This window comes from Ochotona princeps, chromosome 5 (assembly GCF_030435755.1).
Source record: "Ochotona princeps isolate mOchPri1 chromosome 5, mOchPri1.hap1, whole genome shotgun sequence".
Lineage (NCBI taxonomy): Eukaryota > Metazoa > Chordata > Mammalia > Lagomorpha > Ochotonidae > Ochotona > Ochotona princeps.
In genome coordinates this window covers 20,436,577-20,453,899 of record NC_080836.1, presented here as the reverse complement: position 1 = coordinate 20,453,899, position 17,323 = coordinate 20,436,577, and the positions used below count along the sequence as shown (strand labels likewise).

The 17,323-nt window shown below is 47.2% G+C and overlaps 1 protein-coding gene across 1 annotated transcript in view; it reads left to right on the top strand.

Moving 5' to 3' along the window:
- The window catches only part of LOC101519618 (lactase/phlorizin hydrolase-like), a 60,858-nt gene extending 46,599 nt beyond the window's left edge, over window positions 1-14,259 (top strand). Inside the window, exons 12-17 of the mRNA XM_058664197.1 lie at window positions 5,673-5,875; window positions 7,517-7,626; window positions 9,181-9,315; window positions 11,781-12,004; window positions 13,005-13,235; window positions 13,838-14,259. Of these exons, the coding sequence (XP_058520180.1) occupies window positions 5,673-5,875; window positions 7,517-7,626; window positions 9,181-9,315; window positions 11,781-12,004; window positions 13,005-13,235; window positions 13,838-14,058 (1,124 nt within the window). The 3' untranslated portion in view covers window positions 14,059-14,259. The remainder of the gene's footprint in view (window positions 1-5,672; window positions 5,876-7,516; window positions 7,627-9,180; window positions 9,316-11,780; window positions 12,005-13,004; window positions 13,236-13,837) is intronic.
- Window positions 14,260-17,323: the final 3,064 nt, after the last annotated feature.

Below are 17,323 nucleotides of genomic sequence, written 5' to 3'. Positions count from 1 at the left end.
GCAAGTACCTCTAGGACTATGTTGAATAGCAGTGGTGATAGTGGGCATCCTTGTCTTGTTCTAGATCTCAGTGGAAAGGGGTCCAGTTTTTCTCCATTCAGTATGATGCTGGCATTGGGTTTTTCATATATTGCTTTGATTATGTTGTAGATTGTTCCTTCAGTACCCACCCTGGTTAGCGACACACCGAAGTTCACTTCCAGGATTTCAAATTTCACTCGAGTCTCTGCAGTCCAGGGCTCCATCTTAGTCCTTCTTAGGTTGCTGATCCCAGTATTTCGCGATTGTTTTACTGCCGTGTGCTGTTTTTTCTCAGTCCTGACGGGACTGGGGGATTTCCCACAGTGTTCCCTGTGGTTCTTTTCTACTCCAGCTCACTTCCGACTGCTCCCGTCCCTAACTTTTAGGACCCTCGGTTACATCAGTCTAACTCCATCATCAGCCATCTTGACTCTTCCCCAATCATTTCTTCAATACATGAAAAGTAGCCTCTCTCACGGCTCTCGCCACTGGCCTCAGCTACATTCTGCAACCCTAACTCTCACGTTGGCCCACCAGGAATTCCAGGACCCCAACTCCTTAGGTGTATGGTTGCAGGTATTTTGCCTGAGATGAACGAATCCAGCATCTACTCCTGCATCGCTCTGCATGCACATACATAGTTTCATTTCCTTCTTTTTTTTATTTTTTTCTTTTTCATGATACAGTCAATAGGCTCAGAGATTCCCCCTTTCACTGTCCTCATTTACCCCCTGCACACACACTGTTTTTCCCCATATTATTACAATGGTATAGTCCTTCACCAGCAGCCACAAGTGTATTATGCTTCTATTTAAGTGTATCCTAACATTGTAGCCGTAGACAGTGGTAGAGTCTCCAGCATCCTTTTGTCAGGACATACTTACCACTTTTATTGGAAGTCCATTTTATATTTAGGAGTATAGCTGCATTCTTCCATGTTTCTTCCCTTCTTGGTTTGATAGTCTCCCTTATACAGTTATTCTACATGAATATGGGCATAAAAATATTTAGCTATATATCTATTAACCTTGTATTTTTTTAAATTTATTATTTTGACAATCTTGACATAATTAGGGTAAGAAGGTTCAAGCTCTACAGGAAGATGGATACGACAATTAGTTCCATATTGTTTCCTTAATAAATCTGATGTAAAAGGAGATTTTAAGGGAGAAGCCCCGCCAAGACTCCCACCCACCCCAGGTTCCAAATGTGGGGCACGCTCCGAGGGTCTTGCCCAAGTGGTTCCGATAATTCAGCAGTTCTGCATTGCTGCCCCTCTCGTCACTCCAACCACATTGCAGTTGCTGGAGAGTCCCCTGTCAACACAGTCCATCATAGCGTCTCCGTTTGCCCAGTTTTTCCATTACCAACATATAGCTGAGGTGGCTGCTTGACTTGTTCCGTCCTGTCGTTTGATGGTTAGCGTTCTGAGTCTGAAATTTTGATTTGGGGGATCCCCAATGGAACTTTGTCTGAGGTATTCCCAGACCAGATTCTTGTATGTGCTGGCAAGTGTGGGGCCTGCCACAGTCCATCACCCCAATCAGCTGGTGGTTGCAGTAGCTGGGTTGGTGCTGCTTCTATCCCTGTCCTCCTCTGGAAACAATGGGTGTTTGCAGTCCAGTCTAGTTCTGTCCAGCACATACTCGGCCCTCACATAAACCAGTGGGAGCTGCAGCCTAGCCGGAGCGACCCACAATAACCCCCACCAGGCCCGTCCCCTACCCTGGTTTGCCAGTATGTGTGGCAGACTAGTCCAGTCTGTCCCACATTCCCTTCTGCTCTCATACATGTCAGTGGGTATTAAAACCTTGTTCCATCTAACCAGCTCAACTATCCAGCCTTCACAGATGTTGTTGGGTGTCTGCCTTGCCACCCCAGCTGCTGTTCTAGTTTTCATGCCCTCCCATGGGGGGTGGCAGCCCAAGTGGGAGGAGCCCACTATTTCCCTCTCATAACCTTGTATTTTGAATGAAGGTTGCTTTATGTCAGAGAGAACATAAGATATTTGTCCTTGTGGGGTTGGCTTATTTCACTAAGTACAATGGTCTTTAGTTGGGACCATTTTATTGCAAATGGCAGAATTTCATTTTTAATGGCTGTGTAGTATTCCATGGAGTAGCTGGACCAACCTTTTCTTTGTCCACTTTTCTTTTGACAGTCATCTGGGTTATTTCCATGTCTTTACTATTGCAGATTATGCTGCTATAAATGCAGGATTACAGGTCACGTTCACATATGCAGAGTTCATTTTCTTTGGACATGTTGCAGCCAGTAGAATTAACTCCCCAAGTGGCCACAAACAGCTGGAGCTGAACCAATCCAAAGCCAGGAGCCTGGAACCTCTTCAGGGTCTCCACATGGATGCAGGGTCCCAAGGCCTTGGGCTGTCTGCAACTATTTCCCAGGCCACAGGCAGGGAACTAGATGGGAAGTGGGGCCACCAGTATTAGAACTGGCACCTATATGGGATCCCAGCATGTTCAAGGTGAGGACTTTTAGCTGCTAGGCCATGGCGGTGGGCCCTTTTTTTAAAAAAGATTTATTTATTTTTATTGGAAAGTCAGATATACAGAGAAGAGGAGAGACAGAGAGGAAGCTCTTCTGTCTGATGGTTCACTCTGAAAGTGACCACAGTGGCTGCAGCTGAGCCAATCCTAAGCGAGGAGCCAGGAGCTTCCTCCGGGTCTCCCATGCGGGGGCACAGTTGCAAGACCTTGGGCCATCCTTGACTGCTTTCCCAGGCCACAAGCAGGGAGCTGGATGGGAAGTGGAGCTGCCGGGATTAGAACCGGCGCCCATATGGGATGCCAGAGCGTTCAAGGCGAGGACTTTAGCCACTAGGCCACCTTGCTGGGCCCACTCCCAACTATTTTGAAGGGGACTGTAAATTTTTTTTTAAAGATTTATTTTATTTTTATTACAAAGTCAGATATACTGAGAGGAGGAGAGATAGAGAGGAAGTGAAGTGGAGCCGCCGGGATTAGAACCAGCGGCCATATGGGGTCAAGGCGAGGACCTTAGCCACTAGGCCATGCTGCCAAGCCCAAAGGGGACTGTAATTTTAAGTCTCTCTCAGTCATAGAGTTATCTGTGTATGCTGTGGCCATGAATTTCTGGTCACTGGTTTTGTACCCTGTTACCTGCCAAATTCTCTTAGAAGCTTCAAAAGTTTCTTGAGTCTTTAAATTCTCCCACATTTAGAATCATGTCATCTAAAAACAGGGATAACTTTCCTTTCTCATTTCCAACTTGAATTCCTTTAATATTTCTTGCCTAATACCTAATGAGGACTGGCAGTGGTTGATAGTGGGTGTCCTTGGGTAGTTCCAAATCTTAATGGAAAAACTTCCAATCTTTCCCTGTTTATGATGTCTGAGTTGGGTTTTTCATATTGTTTTGTTGTAGAATGTTCCTTCTATGTCTATCTTAAGGTTTTTAGCATCAAGTAGTGTTGGATTTTCATCAAATGCCTTTTCAGCATATACTGAGATGATCACATGGTTTTTGTTCAGTTTGCTGATGTATCACATTTATTGATCTAGATGATCTCTGTATGCCAGGGATAAATCCCACCTGGTCCAGGTGAATGATCTGATACATTGTTGGATTTTATTGGTTAGGCTTTTGTTGAGGGTTTTTGCATTTGTGTTTATCAGGGATGTAGGTCTGTAGTTCTCCTTCACTGTTGTGTGTCTGCTTGGGTTTGGTATTAAGGTGATGTTGGCGTCATAAAAAGTTTGGAAGGATTGCGTCCGTTTCTATTGTTTGGAATAGCTTGTGAAGGATTACCTCATTCTATTATTGGGGCTTTCCACTGAATTCTTAATTTGCTGTCTTGTATTCTTCATTCCTAATAATTCAGCTTTTGTTTCAAGGTCGGTATTTCCTGGGCCCAGCGCCGTGGCCTAGCAGTTAAAGTCCTCACCTTGAATGTGCCAGGATCCCACATGGGCGCCAGTTCTAGTCCCAGCAGCCCCCCTTTCCCAACTCGTTGCTTGTGGTCTGGGAAAGCAGTTGAGGATGGCCCAAAGTCTTGGGACCCTGCACCTATGTGGGAGACCCAGAAGAGCTTCTGGCTCCTGGCTTTGGATTGGCACAACACTGGTCGTTTCAGTCACTTGATGAGTGAATCATTGAACAGAAGATATTTCTCTGTCTCTCCTCCTCTCTCTCTGACTTTGTAATAAAGATAAATAAATCTTTAAAAAAAATCAATGTTGATATTTCCTATGCATTATATTCCTTAAATTCCTTGGACTCCTGTATGTGTTTCTCAGTGTTTTAATGAACTTTAGATTCCTGGATGTCATCCTTGGTTACTTCTGAGGTTAACATAGAAATTTGCAGATTTGTGGGGGAGGCATCAGTAATCTTATTTATTATGCTTCTGTCGCTCCATTTTTCCCTTGGTCTCTGCAACTCTGATTAGTGGATTTCTCTCCGTGGGTATGATTTTAACTCTCAGTTGTCCACAGGTATATAGATCGACTTTACTGATCCCATTGTATAACAACTTCTTTATTTGCTATCATTTGTACTACTTCCTCCAGCAACTTTTAGTCCCTGGCTCCTGTGCTAGGCATCTACCACAGTCTCTGTAACCCTGAATCCTGGCTTATAACCCTCCACGTCCTGTGAGTCCGTGCTGTGGCCGCACCGTTGTCTGTTCAGCCTTTCTGCCACTCCTGGTTCCAGTGGTACCTGGGATTAGGGAGACACAAGCTTTTCTAGATCACAAGGTTATCAGTGATGCCCACCGCACAATTTTCCTTTTCTCTTCTTGCTGGAACCTGCTGGCAATTAGGTCTGGGAACAACCTGGATCTGCTCTAGTTGGAACTTAAGGGATACCAAATCGGTATTGTTTTCCCAGTGCATCCAGTGCAATGATTGGGCTGGAAATGTGTCCTCTCCTGGATTAACACATGCACAGCTCGTGGTTGTCCCTACCCCCAACAGCCTTTTCCTCAGTACACAAAATGGAGCCTACTGTGGCACTGGTGGAGAATGGGGTAGTTAAATCCATCCTGCTCCTGCACCCAAATGCCTGGGCTCTGCCACTCGGCCTCTGCTCATGGTCAGATTAAGCAAATCAGAAGGACCCACAGTTCTATGCCTGGGTTTACCTCCTGAGTTTCTGGTGAACTCCCCTTCCCATTGGGCTGCCAGTTGCCATTGGAGTATCTAATCACTGTGGCACCACTATGTTGCCTCTGTCATCTCACCACGTCCACAGGTCTCCCAGTGTCCCTCTGTTACTAGTTTGTCCTCTCCTACTTCCCTGGATCACACCCTCTCTGCTTCACCTTGGCTAATTCTTCATCCTTTTAAACATGTCCTTCCCCTATTCCACCATCTTGAAAAAGCTTAATACTCCACTTTCAAGACTTGGCATCCAAAATCTGTTTCATTTTCTTCTTACACACTCTGACCATTTCACTGAGGAAGACACTGCAAGGCTGAATACTCTTCCAAAGTCACACAGCCAGTAGTAAGACCTAGAGCTAGGATTTCAGTTCCACTCTTTCTCATGCCAAAACCTGAACTCATTCTCCCACGCAGTCAGGGCACATCTGTCGATTGGGAGCTGTAGCACTTAGCCCCCCGCCCCCATCCATTCTATATTGACATCCGTTTGTATGTTTCCAGGTATCTCATTTAGGCCTGGCACTGCCCCCTATATTGTTGGTCACAACTTGATAAAGGCTCATGCTGAGGCCTGGCATCTGTACAATGACATGTACCGGGCGAGCCAAGGAGGTGTGATTTCCATCACCATCAGCAGTGACTGGGCTGAGCCCAGAGACCCAGCCAATCAAGAGGACGTGGAAGCAGCCACGAGATACGTTCAGGTCTGTTTTTCTTTGAGCACATTTTGAGTTTTGTCCATTCTTCCTTCAGGGTCTCATGGAAACAGAATTAGTTTGGGAATCAAGTATTTGGTGTGCTGATTTTTATCAGTTCGGTGAAATTACAATGCCTTGTTTTCTTTGAACTAGAAACACTGAAACAGGAGATAAACTTTGGAGGTTGGATTTCAATTGAAGTATTAGAAATTATATATTGATGTAGTCCTTAGTGGTTGTATATTAGTTGGAAGCCAAGTTACAGGAATTCCATTTCATTAGTCTCTGCTTTGATGTAGTTACTACTGTAGCTGGGCTGCAATGTCACGATGCAACACCAAGTGTCACAACCTAATTTTGTTTGCAGAATCCCTTAAACCATGACTTGATATTCTGCTACATAAAGTTCTTATCTGCCAATTCCAAAAGTTTAACAAAGATGCTTAACCAAACTAAATATGTTTAGCATGCGGAATTTTGCCCCAGGAAGTAGACACCAGTGGTAGGCAGGTGCTGAAACAGACCTCACTCACAGCCTTTCCCTGTTCCTGTCGCTCTGCATGGGTTGCAGGGGTATTCACCCATGTTTCAGCACAAGGAGAGGAAGGGGAGGGGTCTCTGTCACATCACTGTGTGCTTTTGGTTCTCCTGAGGAGCCTGTACATTGTGACACTGTGACCCTATCAGGGCAAAAACTGCATTAGCCAAACACTTCCCAGGAGAGCTCAACAGATTAGTGAGACAACAGCTTGGAATGTTAGCCAACTGTGGGATGTGTTGGAACAAAAGGAATACACACCTCATTTCACACTCCAGAAATGGTTACAGAAATGTTACCGCTGCCATTAAAAAAAAAAAAAAAAACAGCCCTCAGGAGACATCAGGCTGTGCTGTTATTACATTGAGCACCTGACTGGTGGACTGTGACAGTGTGGTCCAGGACCATGTCAGACATGACTGCTGGTAGAACCCTTCTTCCACAGAAAGCCGTGAAGCACATTTGAGCCTCTTGTGCTAGGCAGTGTGTGCTCTGGGGTCTCACTGCTGCCTGGAGTGGAGGTTCTCCTCACCGCACATTCTAGACACCAGCCTCTCTGGTAGTGTTCGGGTGCTGTGTACCCCAGGATAAGGATGGCCCTGATTATGAGCCACTGAAATACCATCCTTTACCTGAGAAGCCAGGAAATAATTGCAGCTCACCTTTCCTGAAAATTCTAGTTGCTCCCTATACCGTGATGAGGAAGGACCCATATTGTTACTTTAGCTGCTCTAGGTTAAAAGAGCAACTCAGGGGGCCAGAAGCTTCCAGTCTGTTCCTCTGCATCTCAGGTTCTTTCTGACAGAGGCCCAGGAAGATGGCAGTGCAGGGCCAGTACCCAGTCTTCTCACCTCCAGCTGTAACCATGGAGACCAGGACAGGGCCCTCAGCGAGATGGCAGCTTTATAGGCAGACCTGGGTGGTAAGACCTGCTGGTACCTCAGCTGCAGCCTGCACAGGGTCACAGAGGAGAGGCAACATCATGTTCCCAAGTAGGAGAGCAAGGCAGGAGGTTGTGAGAGCAGCAGCTCGTGAACTGGGCCGTCACTGTCCCCTGGTGGCTTTGTTGGGATGCAATGGCTGACTGTCCCCCAATCTCTACCTTGCAGTTTTTAGCAGGCTGGTTTGCAAATCCAATTTACAAGAATGGAGACTACCCCGAGGTGATGAAGACACGGATCCTAGAAAGGAGCCTGGCTACAGGGCGCAACGTGTCTCGGTAAGGTCCTGGTACCAGATGGAGAATGCATGGCTGTGGGTCAGAGGTGTGTGTGTCTTTGTGTGCTGGAAGGTAAACAGGATCACATATGTGGAGGGCTGTATCCAGCGCCCAGCTCTCCTGTGTGCCTGACAACAGGCAGCTGCTGTTACCTTGCTGCAGTACAGCCAGGACATCAGTCTTGAGAGCACCCACCTCTTAACAGCCTTACTTACTACCTCACTCCAAGCATGATTTCCCCAGCCCATGCTTGGCAGTTTCATCCCTCATTGGGGAACCCAAAGAGCCTCCAGGGAGTGCCGGAAATGTGTTTCTGATCACTCAGCAGCAGGGGGCAATGGTGTGTACCAGGACACCCCCCCATCCCCCCACCCCCCCATCCCCCCATCCTGACTCACCAGGCCTTCCTGTACAGGAAGAGATGAGAACATCCACAGCTCACGTTTGTGAGTATTTGTTGTATTCTCATGTAAGGATGAGTAAGCTTGGGGCTTGAGTACCTGCCCTAGTCAGAGATGGAGCTGGGATTTGAAGCTACGCTGTCTGCCTCCAGGGCCCACACTCTGGTTTGTGTATCACCTAGCTGTTACTGAACATTTTTTTTTGGGGGGGGGGGAAGGGTCCAAGTGCAGACAATAGTCCTGGTTTGTGGGAACATCCTTGGCCCCAAAAGTATCCTATATGAGCATATTTTAGTGCTGAAGGAAATCAGAAGATATGGATTTCTGATGAAATCATTGAATCTATGAATTCCTAGACATGAGGATTGAAAACCCAGGTCCCCTACCTTAAACTCCCATCCTGATGCAGTTAAGGCAAATCCAGCTGAGAACAAGATGTGCTGGTTCTGGGTACTCTGCTGAGTACCCACTGTGTACCAGGACAGAGCCAGACCCAAGTCTGGCTCCTTCAGGTTGTGGACAGATGCACAGGAAGGCTAATGCTGCACAGGGAGGATAATGCTCCTCAGAATTCAATCCCCAGTTCATCAGAGTGGGATCAGGGGGTGCTGGGCAGACCAGGAGTCCTCACGGACAGAGCAGATCATCAGGTGAGCTGAGACTTAACCATAAAGAGAACTGGAGTTCATTTCATCCAAGGTGTGAACAGGCGTGCAGCCTGGAGGGAACAGTAAGGGGCACATGTTCAGCCTAACGTGGGGCAAGCTGCCCAACACCTGAGAACCAGCTGGGCACCTGGCAGAGGGCCTTTGAGCCACAGGCCCTGAGGGGTACTGCTGGCCCCCCCACGGAGTAGGGAGCATATGAGCACAGTGGTTTTCTTCCCTTCCAGCTTTTCAGAAACCCCGGAAGAGGGAAGCTATGGATCCTTGAGCTAATGGCAACAGAAACTTCAGGATGGAGGTGTGGGAGGCCTGAACTTGTCAACAGGAACAGAGGCTCTTATCACTCCCGTAGGCTACACTATGCTACCTGGACAGCCGCTCCTCCTCCCTCCCAGGGCCCCCTGTCACTTCCCCACCCTGCCCCTGACATTGTCACCTGAAGCGTTTGATTCTTCCTGAAGCCCCACTTACTGGCTGTTTCTGCCCAGGCTCCCAGAGTTCACAGAGGAAGAGAAGAGGAGGATCAACGGCACCTATGACTTTTTTGGGTTCAATCACTACACCACTGTCCTCGCCTACAACCTCAACTATCCCAACATTCTCACCTCCTATGACGGAGACAGGTAAGTAAACCAGCAGGGCCAGGTGTCCCTTGGACCACTTGTTAGATAGGGACCTGCACAGTCTCAAAAAGGAAATAAAGATGCTTGCCAGCCAACTTACCAGCTAAGGTCTTTAAAAAGCTGCCCCAGAGCTGGAGTTCCAACACCTTTTGCTTAAGGCAGATGTTTCTTTTTTAAAGATTGATTTTTTATTGGAAAGGTAACTTTACAGAGAAAAGGAAAGACAGAAAGATTTTGTATCCACTTGTTCACACGCCAAGTGGCCACAACGGCCAGAGCCGAGCCGATCTGAAGGCAGGTGCCTTGAGCCTCTTCCAGGTCTCCTGTGTGGGTGTAGGTTCCCCAAACCTCTGGTCATCCTCCACCACTCTTGCAGGCCACAAGCACAAAGGATGGAAACAGAGCAGCTGTGAAACAAATCATTGCCCATGTGGGATCCAGGACATTAGCCACTAGGCTACTGTGCCAGGGAGAAGATGTGCTTGGTTTCTGGAATTCCCTTTTAGCCAAAATAACTTCACTCTTCAGATGTTTCAGTCAATAAGTCCTTACTTGGCACACACCAGGATCTCATGTGGGTGCCGGTTGTGGTCCTGGCAGCCCCACTTCCCATCCAGCTCCCTGCCTGTGGCCTGGGAAAGCAGTCGAAGATGGCCCAAAGCCTTGGGACCCTGCACGCATGCGGGAGACCCAGAAGAAGCTCCTGCTTTGGATTGGCTCAGCTCCAGCCACGGCAGTCACTTGGGGAGTGAATCAACATACGGAAGATCTTCCTTTCTGTCTCCGCTTCTGTGTATATGACTGTCCAATAGAAAATGAATCTTTAAAAATACTGTCTTTCAAATGTAAGGCAGACTTACTGACAGGAGACACACCCACACAGACAGGTCACTCTTCCACCAGTTGGTTCACTCCCAAGAGGACCACATGGCCAGAGCTGAGCTAGTCCCAAGCTAGGAACAAGGCGGCTCTCCTCCATGGCTCCCATGTGGGTGCAGGGGCCCAAGGACTTAACCATCCTCTGCTGTTCTCCCAGGCCATAAATAGGGACCTAGATCGGAATTAGAACAGCCAGGATGTGAGCCAGGGCCCGGGTGGAATGCCAGCCCTGCAGGCTGAGCATAAGATTGCCACACAGTGCTGACCCTACTCAGTAAGTGTTGAAGTATGCAATACATAGACTGCTGGGACGCAGTGAGTCAACAAATGGCCAAAGTATTATTTTTGTGTTACACAAATCATGCATGTTCCTATGGGAGCACCAGAACACAGGAATGGGGTTGGCATAATGAGCAGTGGTAAAGGTGTTGCTCAGTATGCCCTCACCCTGTATTACAGTGCCTGGTTCTAATCCCAGCTTCTCTGCTTCAGAGCCAACTTCCTACTTCTGTGCAGCAGGTGGTGGCTCAAGAACTTGGTCCCTGCCAGCTGCAGGGGAGAGCTGGACTGTTATAAGCATTTGACTTCCGGTCCAGGACTATGTGTTAGTGGCATGTAAAGGAAAAAAAAAAAAACAAACCAATGGATGGAAGATGTATTTCTGCCTTCTAAAAGGAAAAAAAAATTCCATGTATGTTCATTTTCTTTTCTCATAAGCATCTTCCCAATAAGTAGCTCTGAGTTCTACCCATGTTCATCCTTTCATTATAAGGCTCTATACCCACATGCGTCACTATACCCTGAAACCACCCCAGTCAGGCTCACTGAGACTGGAGAGGCCCCTGAACACCCCTGTTCTGCATCTTCCCTTCCACACAACACTTGGTGCCTCTCAGTCCTGGACCTCCCTCCCCAGGAACCCCATGTGATCTTACAAAAGCTTCTCATATTCTCATTGAGTTCAGCTGAGAATGCTCAGTCTAGGCACTGATCACACATTTCCTGAGTGATCTGGAGGTAAGAAGCAGCTAAATGGCTGGTCTTAATGGGACTGTGGGGCTTGGGATATCACATATTTATACACACCCTGGCCAGCAGGCATTCCTGTGGTGTAAGTGTTTCTTGCTTTGTCTGTTACTGGAGGGAGAGTTCAGTGTCAGGGACACTTAAACACCCCCATCTTTCTGCAGCTGGTCATCACACAAGTGAGGGTCCCACTTGTGGCCTGTGTGGGTGTTCACAGACAGGTGACTCAGGGGAGCTGCTTCTCTGAGGACACAGCACTTGCATCCCCAGGAGGACTGGAGCTGGTGACACTCACAGCCACTCACGTCTAGTGTCAAGTGTCACCTGTGAACAGGGACCACAGTCAAGACCTTCCTCTGTAGGCAGAGAGCTCGCAGAACAGAGAGCTTCCAGGGCTTCCTAAACTACAGTAGCACTGGGGAGGGCAACTGGAAGGGAAAAGAGGAGACTCTGAGGCAACTTGGCGCTATGACTCGGAGTCTGGAGTGAATCCTGTTGTGGGAAAAGGGTGTCTTAGAATTAACAGAACAAAACCTAATCTTTAGTTTTTGAACTTGAAGGGGAGTTGCCTCCATCGTAGATCGCTCTTGGCCAGACTCTGGCTCCTTCTGGCTGAAGATGACACCTTTTGGCTTCAGAAGGATCCTGAACTGGATAAAGGAGGAGTACAACAACCCTCCAATTTATGTGACAGAGAATGGGGTGTCTCATCGGGGAGACTCATACCTCAATGACACCAGCAGGATCTACTACCTGCGCAGTTACATCAATGAGGCGCTCAAAGGTAGGCCAGCCCAGCCCTTCCTCTACACTCTCCTTTCCCTGTTGGAAACACACACCAGCATCTGCAGGAGGGGAGTGCTCACGCCCACCCACCATAACACATGCCCAGTGTTTTCCTTCCTCTCTCAGCCCAGCATGCCAACCCACTGCCTCACACCAGGCAGGTGTTTCCTCCCAGCTGGAATCTCCTGCTGTCCTGGCTCCACCTCAGGTGGATCTGGGCAGAGGTCAGAAGAAATAAGCTGGGTGGTGTTCACATGTAGCTTCTTGTGTTCCCAAGCACAGCTTTCGGGCTCTAGCCCAACACTAGCGCCTTGGGATGTGACCCAGGGTAAGCTGACCGAAAGCAGAGCTGAGTACACAGTGTGAGCCACACACCAGCAAAGGAAGGGGCTAGAAAACCCTGTTCTGTGAAAAATGTGGGGGTTGTTTTTGCTTTTCTTTTTGTTAAGTTTAAATGTTTTAAAGGCAGAATGATAGAGGCAGAGAAAGATAAGCAAGGAGAGAACTCTTGCATCCACTGATTCATTCACCAACTGGACACACGGAGTCTGTTGACATGTGGAGTGCAGAGCTCCCTCTAGGTCTCACTTGGAGGTCAAGGACTCTGCACCTGGACATCTGCTGTCACATGTCTGGCAGCAGGGAGTCAGATCTTTAAAGAACAGCCAGGACACAAACTCAACACTGTTTTTTGATGTTGGTGGTGGCCTTTGCAGCTTAATTTGCTCTTCCTATTAAAAATGAACCTGTGGGATGGCATCTTCTCTTACTCTCACCAAGCTTGGTATTTTCTAAGAGTAGATGACCCAAAGGGATTAGCTTGTATCTGATTCAATCAATGCAAGCCAAAAAGGGAGGGTCACTAAGAACTAATGCTAAAGTCCACCTCCACCTACAGTCAGACAAGGCAGACAGCGGTGGGCTGAGCTGATACCGGGGGCCTGGCAGAGGAGACTGTAGAGACAAGGACAGCTCACACCTGGCCTCTGTTTGCGCAGCTGTGCAGGATGGGGTAGACCTTCGAGGATACACAGTCTGGACTCTGATGGACAACTTTGAGTGGGCTACAGGTTATTCTGACAAGTTTGGTCTGCATTTTGTGAACTACACCGATCCTTCTCTGCCAAGGATCCCCAGAGAGTCGTCCAAGTTATATGCCTCTATAGTCCGGTGCAACGGCTTCCCTGACCCTGCAGAGGGGCCCCACCCTTGTCTCCTGCAGCCAGAAGGTGAGAAGGGGCCGTGGGAGGGACAAAAGGTCAAGGCTGAGGGGCCTGGCCGAGGGCTTCTTTCAGCCTCTCTTCTCCAACTCATTACCTTCCTCGCCAGCGCCTTCAGTCCCTCAACCAGTGTTGAGACACTGCTGGGATGCAACGTGGACACTTGGTCTCGTGTTATGCCCCAAACCTAGAGCCTTGGAGTGGGGACAAGCAGGTCTAGATTCTTCTTCCAGTCACCCCCCTCTCCACTGACTTGCTGTGTGAGCTTAAGGAAAAAACTAGACAGATGCCTCTGGGAAGTGGGAAGGGGCAAACACAAGCACTGGGAAAGTGCACTGAGGGCCTGTAGAGAGAGGGGCCCAACATGGGCTGAGAGGTTGGAAGTGTAAATGACTATGCAGATATTATAACTGCTTCATGGGCCATTAGAATCGAAAATTCACTCAGAGGCTCTTGGCACATGCCAACAGGGGACAGGCATCATCACCTCAGCAAGGCCTCACCCCGTCTGTGTGAATCTGACCCTGAGAACCCCAAGTGCTCGAGGGGGCTTGAGAGGGGTCCCTGCCTCAGCACTAGAGCACTAACTGCCCTCTGTTGTCCTGTCCTAGACTCCGGCCCCACCGAGAGCCCCAGCACAGAGGATGTGGTCCAGTTCCTGGGGCTGTCACTCATCTCCACGGAAGCAGAGACGGCTTTGTACGTCCTCTTTGCTCTCGTGCTGCTTGGAGTCTGTGGCCTGGCATGTCTGTCATACATGTACTGCAGGAGGTCCAAGAGCAAGAAAGCACAACAGAACCAACAGGAATTGAGCCCTGTGACTACATTCTGAAGTCACGCAGACCTGCTTTCTGTCTCACCACTGTGCCGGCCACAAAACACCTCCGTCCTTGTGTTCCCTTGTTAGAGATGACTTGGATCTCAAGGGTTTTGAGTTCTGGTGGAAATGGGAATGTCTGCACATTGCCCCAGTACTGGGAGCTCTCTAAGGCCTCTGAGGGACCTGCTGCAGGCCCTTCTGGACATGTGCAGGTACTGAGCTTGTCTGATGGGCTGTGAACCTCCTAATTAAATGAAGTAGGCCTGATTAAGTCTCAGAATTTCAGAAGGTGAAATCCTGACTAAACACCACAGAAATCTCTCCTAAGAAGAAGAAATCAAGTGTACTGGGGAAATGGACTATACCTTCATCTCCTGCTCTCTTCAAGCCTCAGACATTGTTTCCAGAAAATAAAAAGAGTACTGTGTACAATATCTGATCTCCTATGTTTGTCTCCCTGTGGGCACACCAGGAGCTAGACACCCACACGTTATTTGGGGCCTTTACCATGCTTCACATCAGATCCGACTTTGTGTACACTTTGTACTTTCTGAGGTAGACACCATCAACGTGCAGAGGTGGCATCTGATCCATCCTCAGTTCCCCACCCCAGATATTCCCATTTCCACTATTACATCATTGCTGGATCTCCTGTGTTTACTTACTGGAAAAGCAGAGAAACAGAAATGAGCAGAGAGATCTTTCATCCACTGGTTCACTCCCTGAATGCCTAAAACATCTGGGGCTGGACCAGGTTAAAGGCTTGAAAGTCAAAACTCAATTCAGGCCTCCCATTTGGTGACAGGGACCCAACTGCTTGTGTCATCAGCCGCTGCCTCGAGTGCACAGATGTAGAAAGCAGAGCTGGTGTTTTCAGCCTACTTGAACATGCCCAGATATTTGTGGTGTGCAAACACGGGGAACTTGGATAGGGTAGATGTCGGACATACCTATTTAATTGTGCTTCGGCTGCCCACATGCTGTACTGCAGTAGCTGGACTCTCATCTTGTGTCTGCTCTCGATTCCTTCTTTCTGCTAGTTGAAAAGGTCACTTGGGGGCAGCAAGGAAGGTGCAAGTGCTTGCGTCCCTGTCATTCACAGGGAGACCTGCACTGAGTTCCAGGGTTCGGTTGGCCTAACCTCCCCTACTGCGGTCATCAGGGAGCACACCAGAAGATGACTCTCTCTCAGGTTATATAAACTTTCTCTGCTTCAAATATTGTCTAAGGGGATAAGAAATTATTTTCTAAAAACATAACTCTCCCCTGGTTTTAAAAACATGTTCATGCTTCCAATTTCTTTCATAAGCAATCCTTACCTGAATGTAGAATACAGGTAATTCTTACCACAGTGTCTCATTTTAAGTCCCAACCTAGAGGTTACAAACTTGTCGTACCAGTGTTGTCTTCTGTATCAATACACAGGAAGCCTGTCAGATGAGGGTGGATGAGGGTGGCAGATACCTAAGTTAAAAATCAATGTAGCAATGGGGAGTATTATCCTTTAGGGTTGTCATATGAAATAAATTTGAGGTATATATTTAACAAAATGTGAAGATTAATGAAGAAAGCCTAACACAGATCAATTACATACAAGAACAGAGTATGAGACAAAACGAGGCATTGAAAACAGGGGAAAGATGCATGATTCCACAACTGGTGGTGGGTCAACAGATTAATTTTTGAGGCTATAAGCCATGGATATAGGATGGAGCAAGAAACCATGAAAATGAAGTGGTACAAAAATATTTTGAGATGGGTAATGAATTTACAAGCAAAATTCAAGACCCAACAGCCATAAATAAAAGTGAGAAATTTGAGTTCCCAAATGTTAGGGCAAAAAATTACAAATGTACTCATTAAGACAAAGCAGGGGAAAATATTTACATCATCATGCTAGCAATGGATTTTCTTAATGTACATAGGATCCCAACAAGCACTGAGAAAGTTACGAAAATTAAAATTGGCAAAGAATATAATTTTAATAGTTCTGATGACCAGGTAGCATGAAAAGATGCTCAACATCACTGGTGATAACACAATGGGTGTGAACTGCCAAATTTACACACAATGCTGAAAGAGAAAGCTTGGTAAGACCAAGTTGGCCAGTGTGGGGAGACCACGTTCTCACACCTGCTGGTGGAGGCTTGTGCTCATACAGCCCTCAGAGCCACAGCTTCGGCGTACATTCTACAGCAAAGGCAGAAAGCTCTGGCAGCATCTTGCTCATGACCACATTGGTCACGATGATTTGGCAAGTACACAAATACATCCTATAGCATACCTTCACAGCAAGAATTACCTCCCCTCAAAAGTTCCTGTGGCATTATTTTTAATAAAAATACAATTTATAATAATCACTGATTGGGCCCGGCGCGATAGCATAACAGCTGAAGTCCTCACCTTGAACACGCTGGGATCCCATATGGGCTCTGGTTCTAACCCTGGCGGCCCTGCTTCCCATCCAATTTCCTGCTTGTGGCCTGGGAAAGCAGCTGAGGATGCCCCACGGCTTTGAAACCTGGCACCTGCATGGGAGACCCGGAAGAAGCTCCTGGCTCCTGACTGGCTCAGCTCCAGCTGTTGCGGTCACTTGGGGGGTGAACCATCAGATGGAAGATCTTCCTCTCTGTCTCTCCTCCTCTCTGTGTATCTGCCTTTCCAATAAAAAGAAAAAATCTTTAAAAAAAAAATAATCACTGAACGCCCCCAGAGATTAGATAAGTAGTTTGTGGTACAAGCAGAATAGCGTGCAGCCACTAGTAAGATGAGGCAGCTATGTGTTGACACAGATCTTCAAGACTAAGTAAAAAAGCAAGATGCAGGGTAGTAAATATAATATTATCCCATTTATTTAAAAAATAGATTACATATTTACTTATATATGCATAAAAGTGTTCTGAAAATTACATAAGAAACTATTAATAGGTTTCCTCCAGGGAATAGCAGGAGAGCCAAGATCCAAGGAGGCAGACCTCCTATGTTACAGCCTCATTTGGATTTTTTACCATGCATACTTTTTAAGAAGGTAACAGTTGAGGAAGGATCCTCCCACGCCAAAGATCATGAACCTTTTCTTGGCGAACCACTGTCTGGCTATATTTTACTGTCTCAAAGGCAAATTGAAATGAGGTACTTTGTTTCTGCAAATTTATTTTCTAATAGTTATTAGTGCAGTCATACCCATTTAACAAAATTTTTTAAGTCACCTTATTGCTATATTTTTATCGATGGTGAAACTTTAAAAAGGTATGCTAAGTTTTTTTAACTTTTAAAA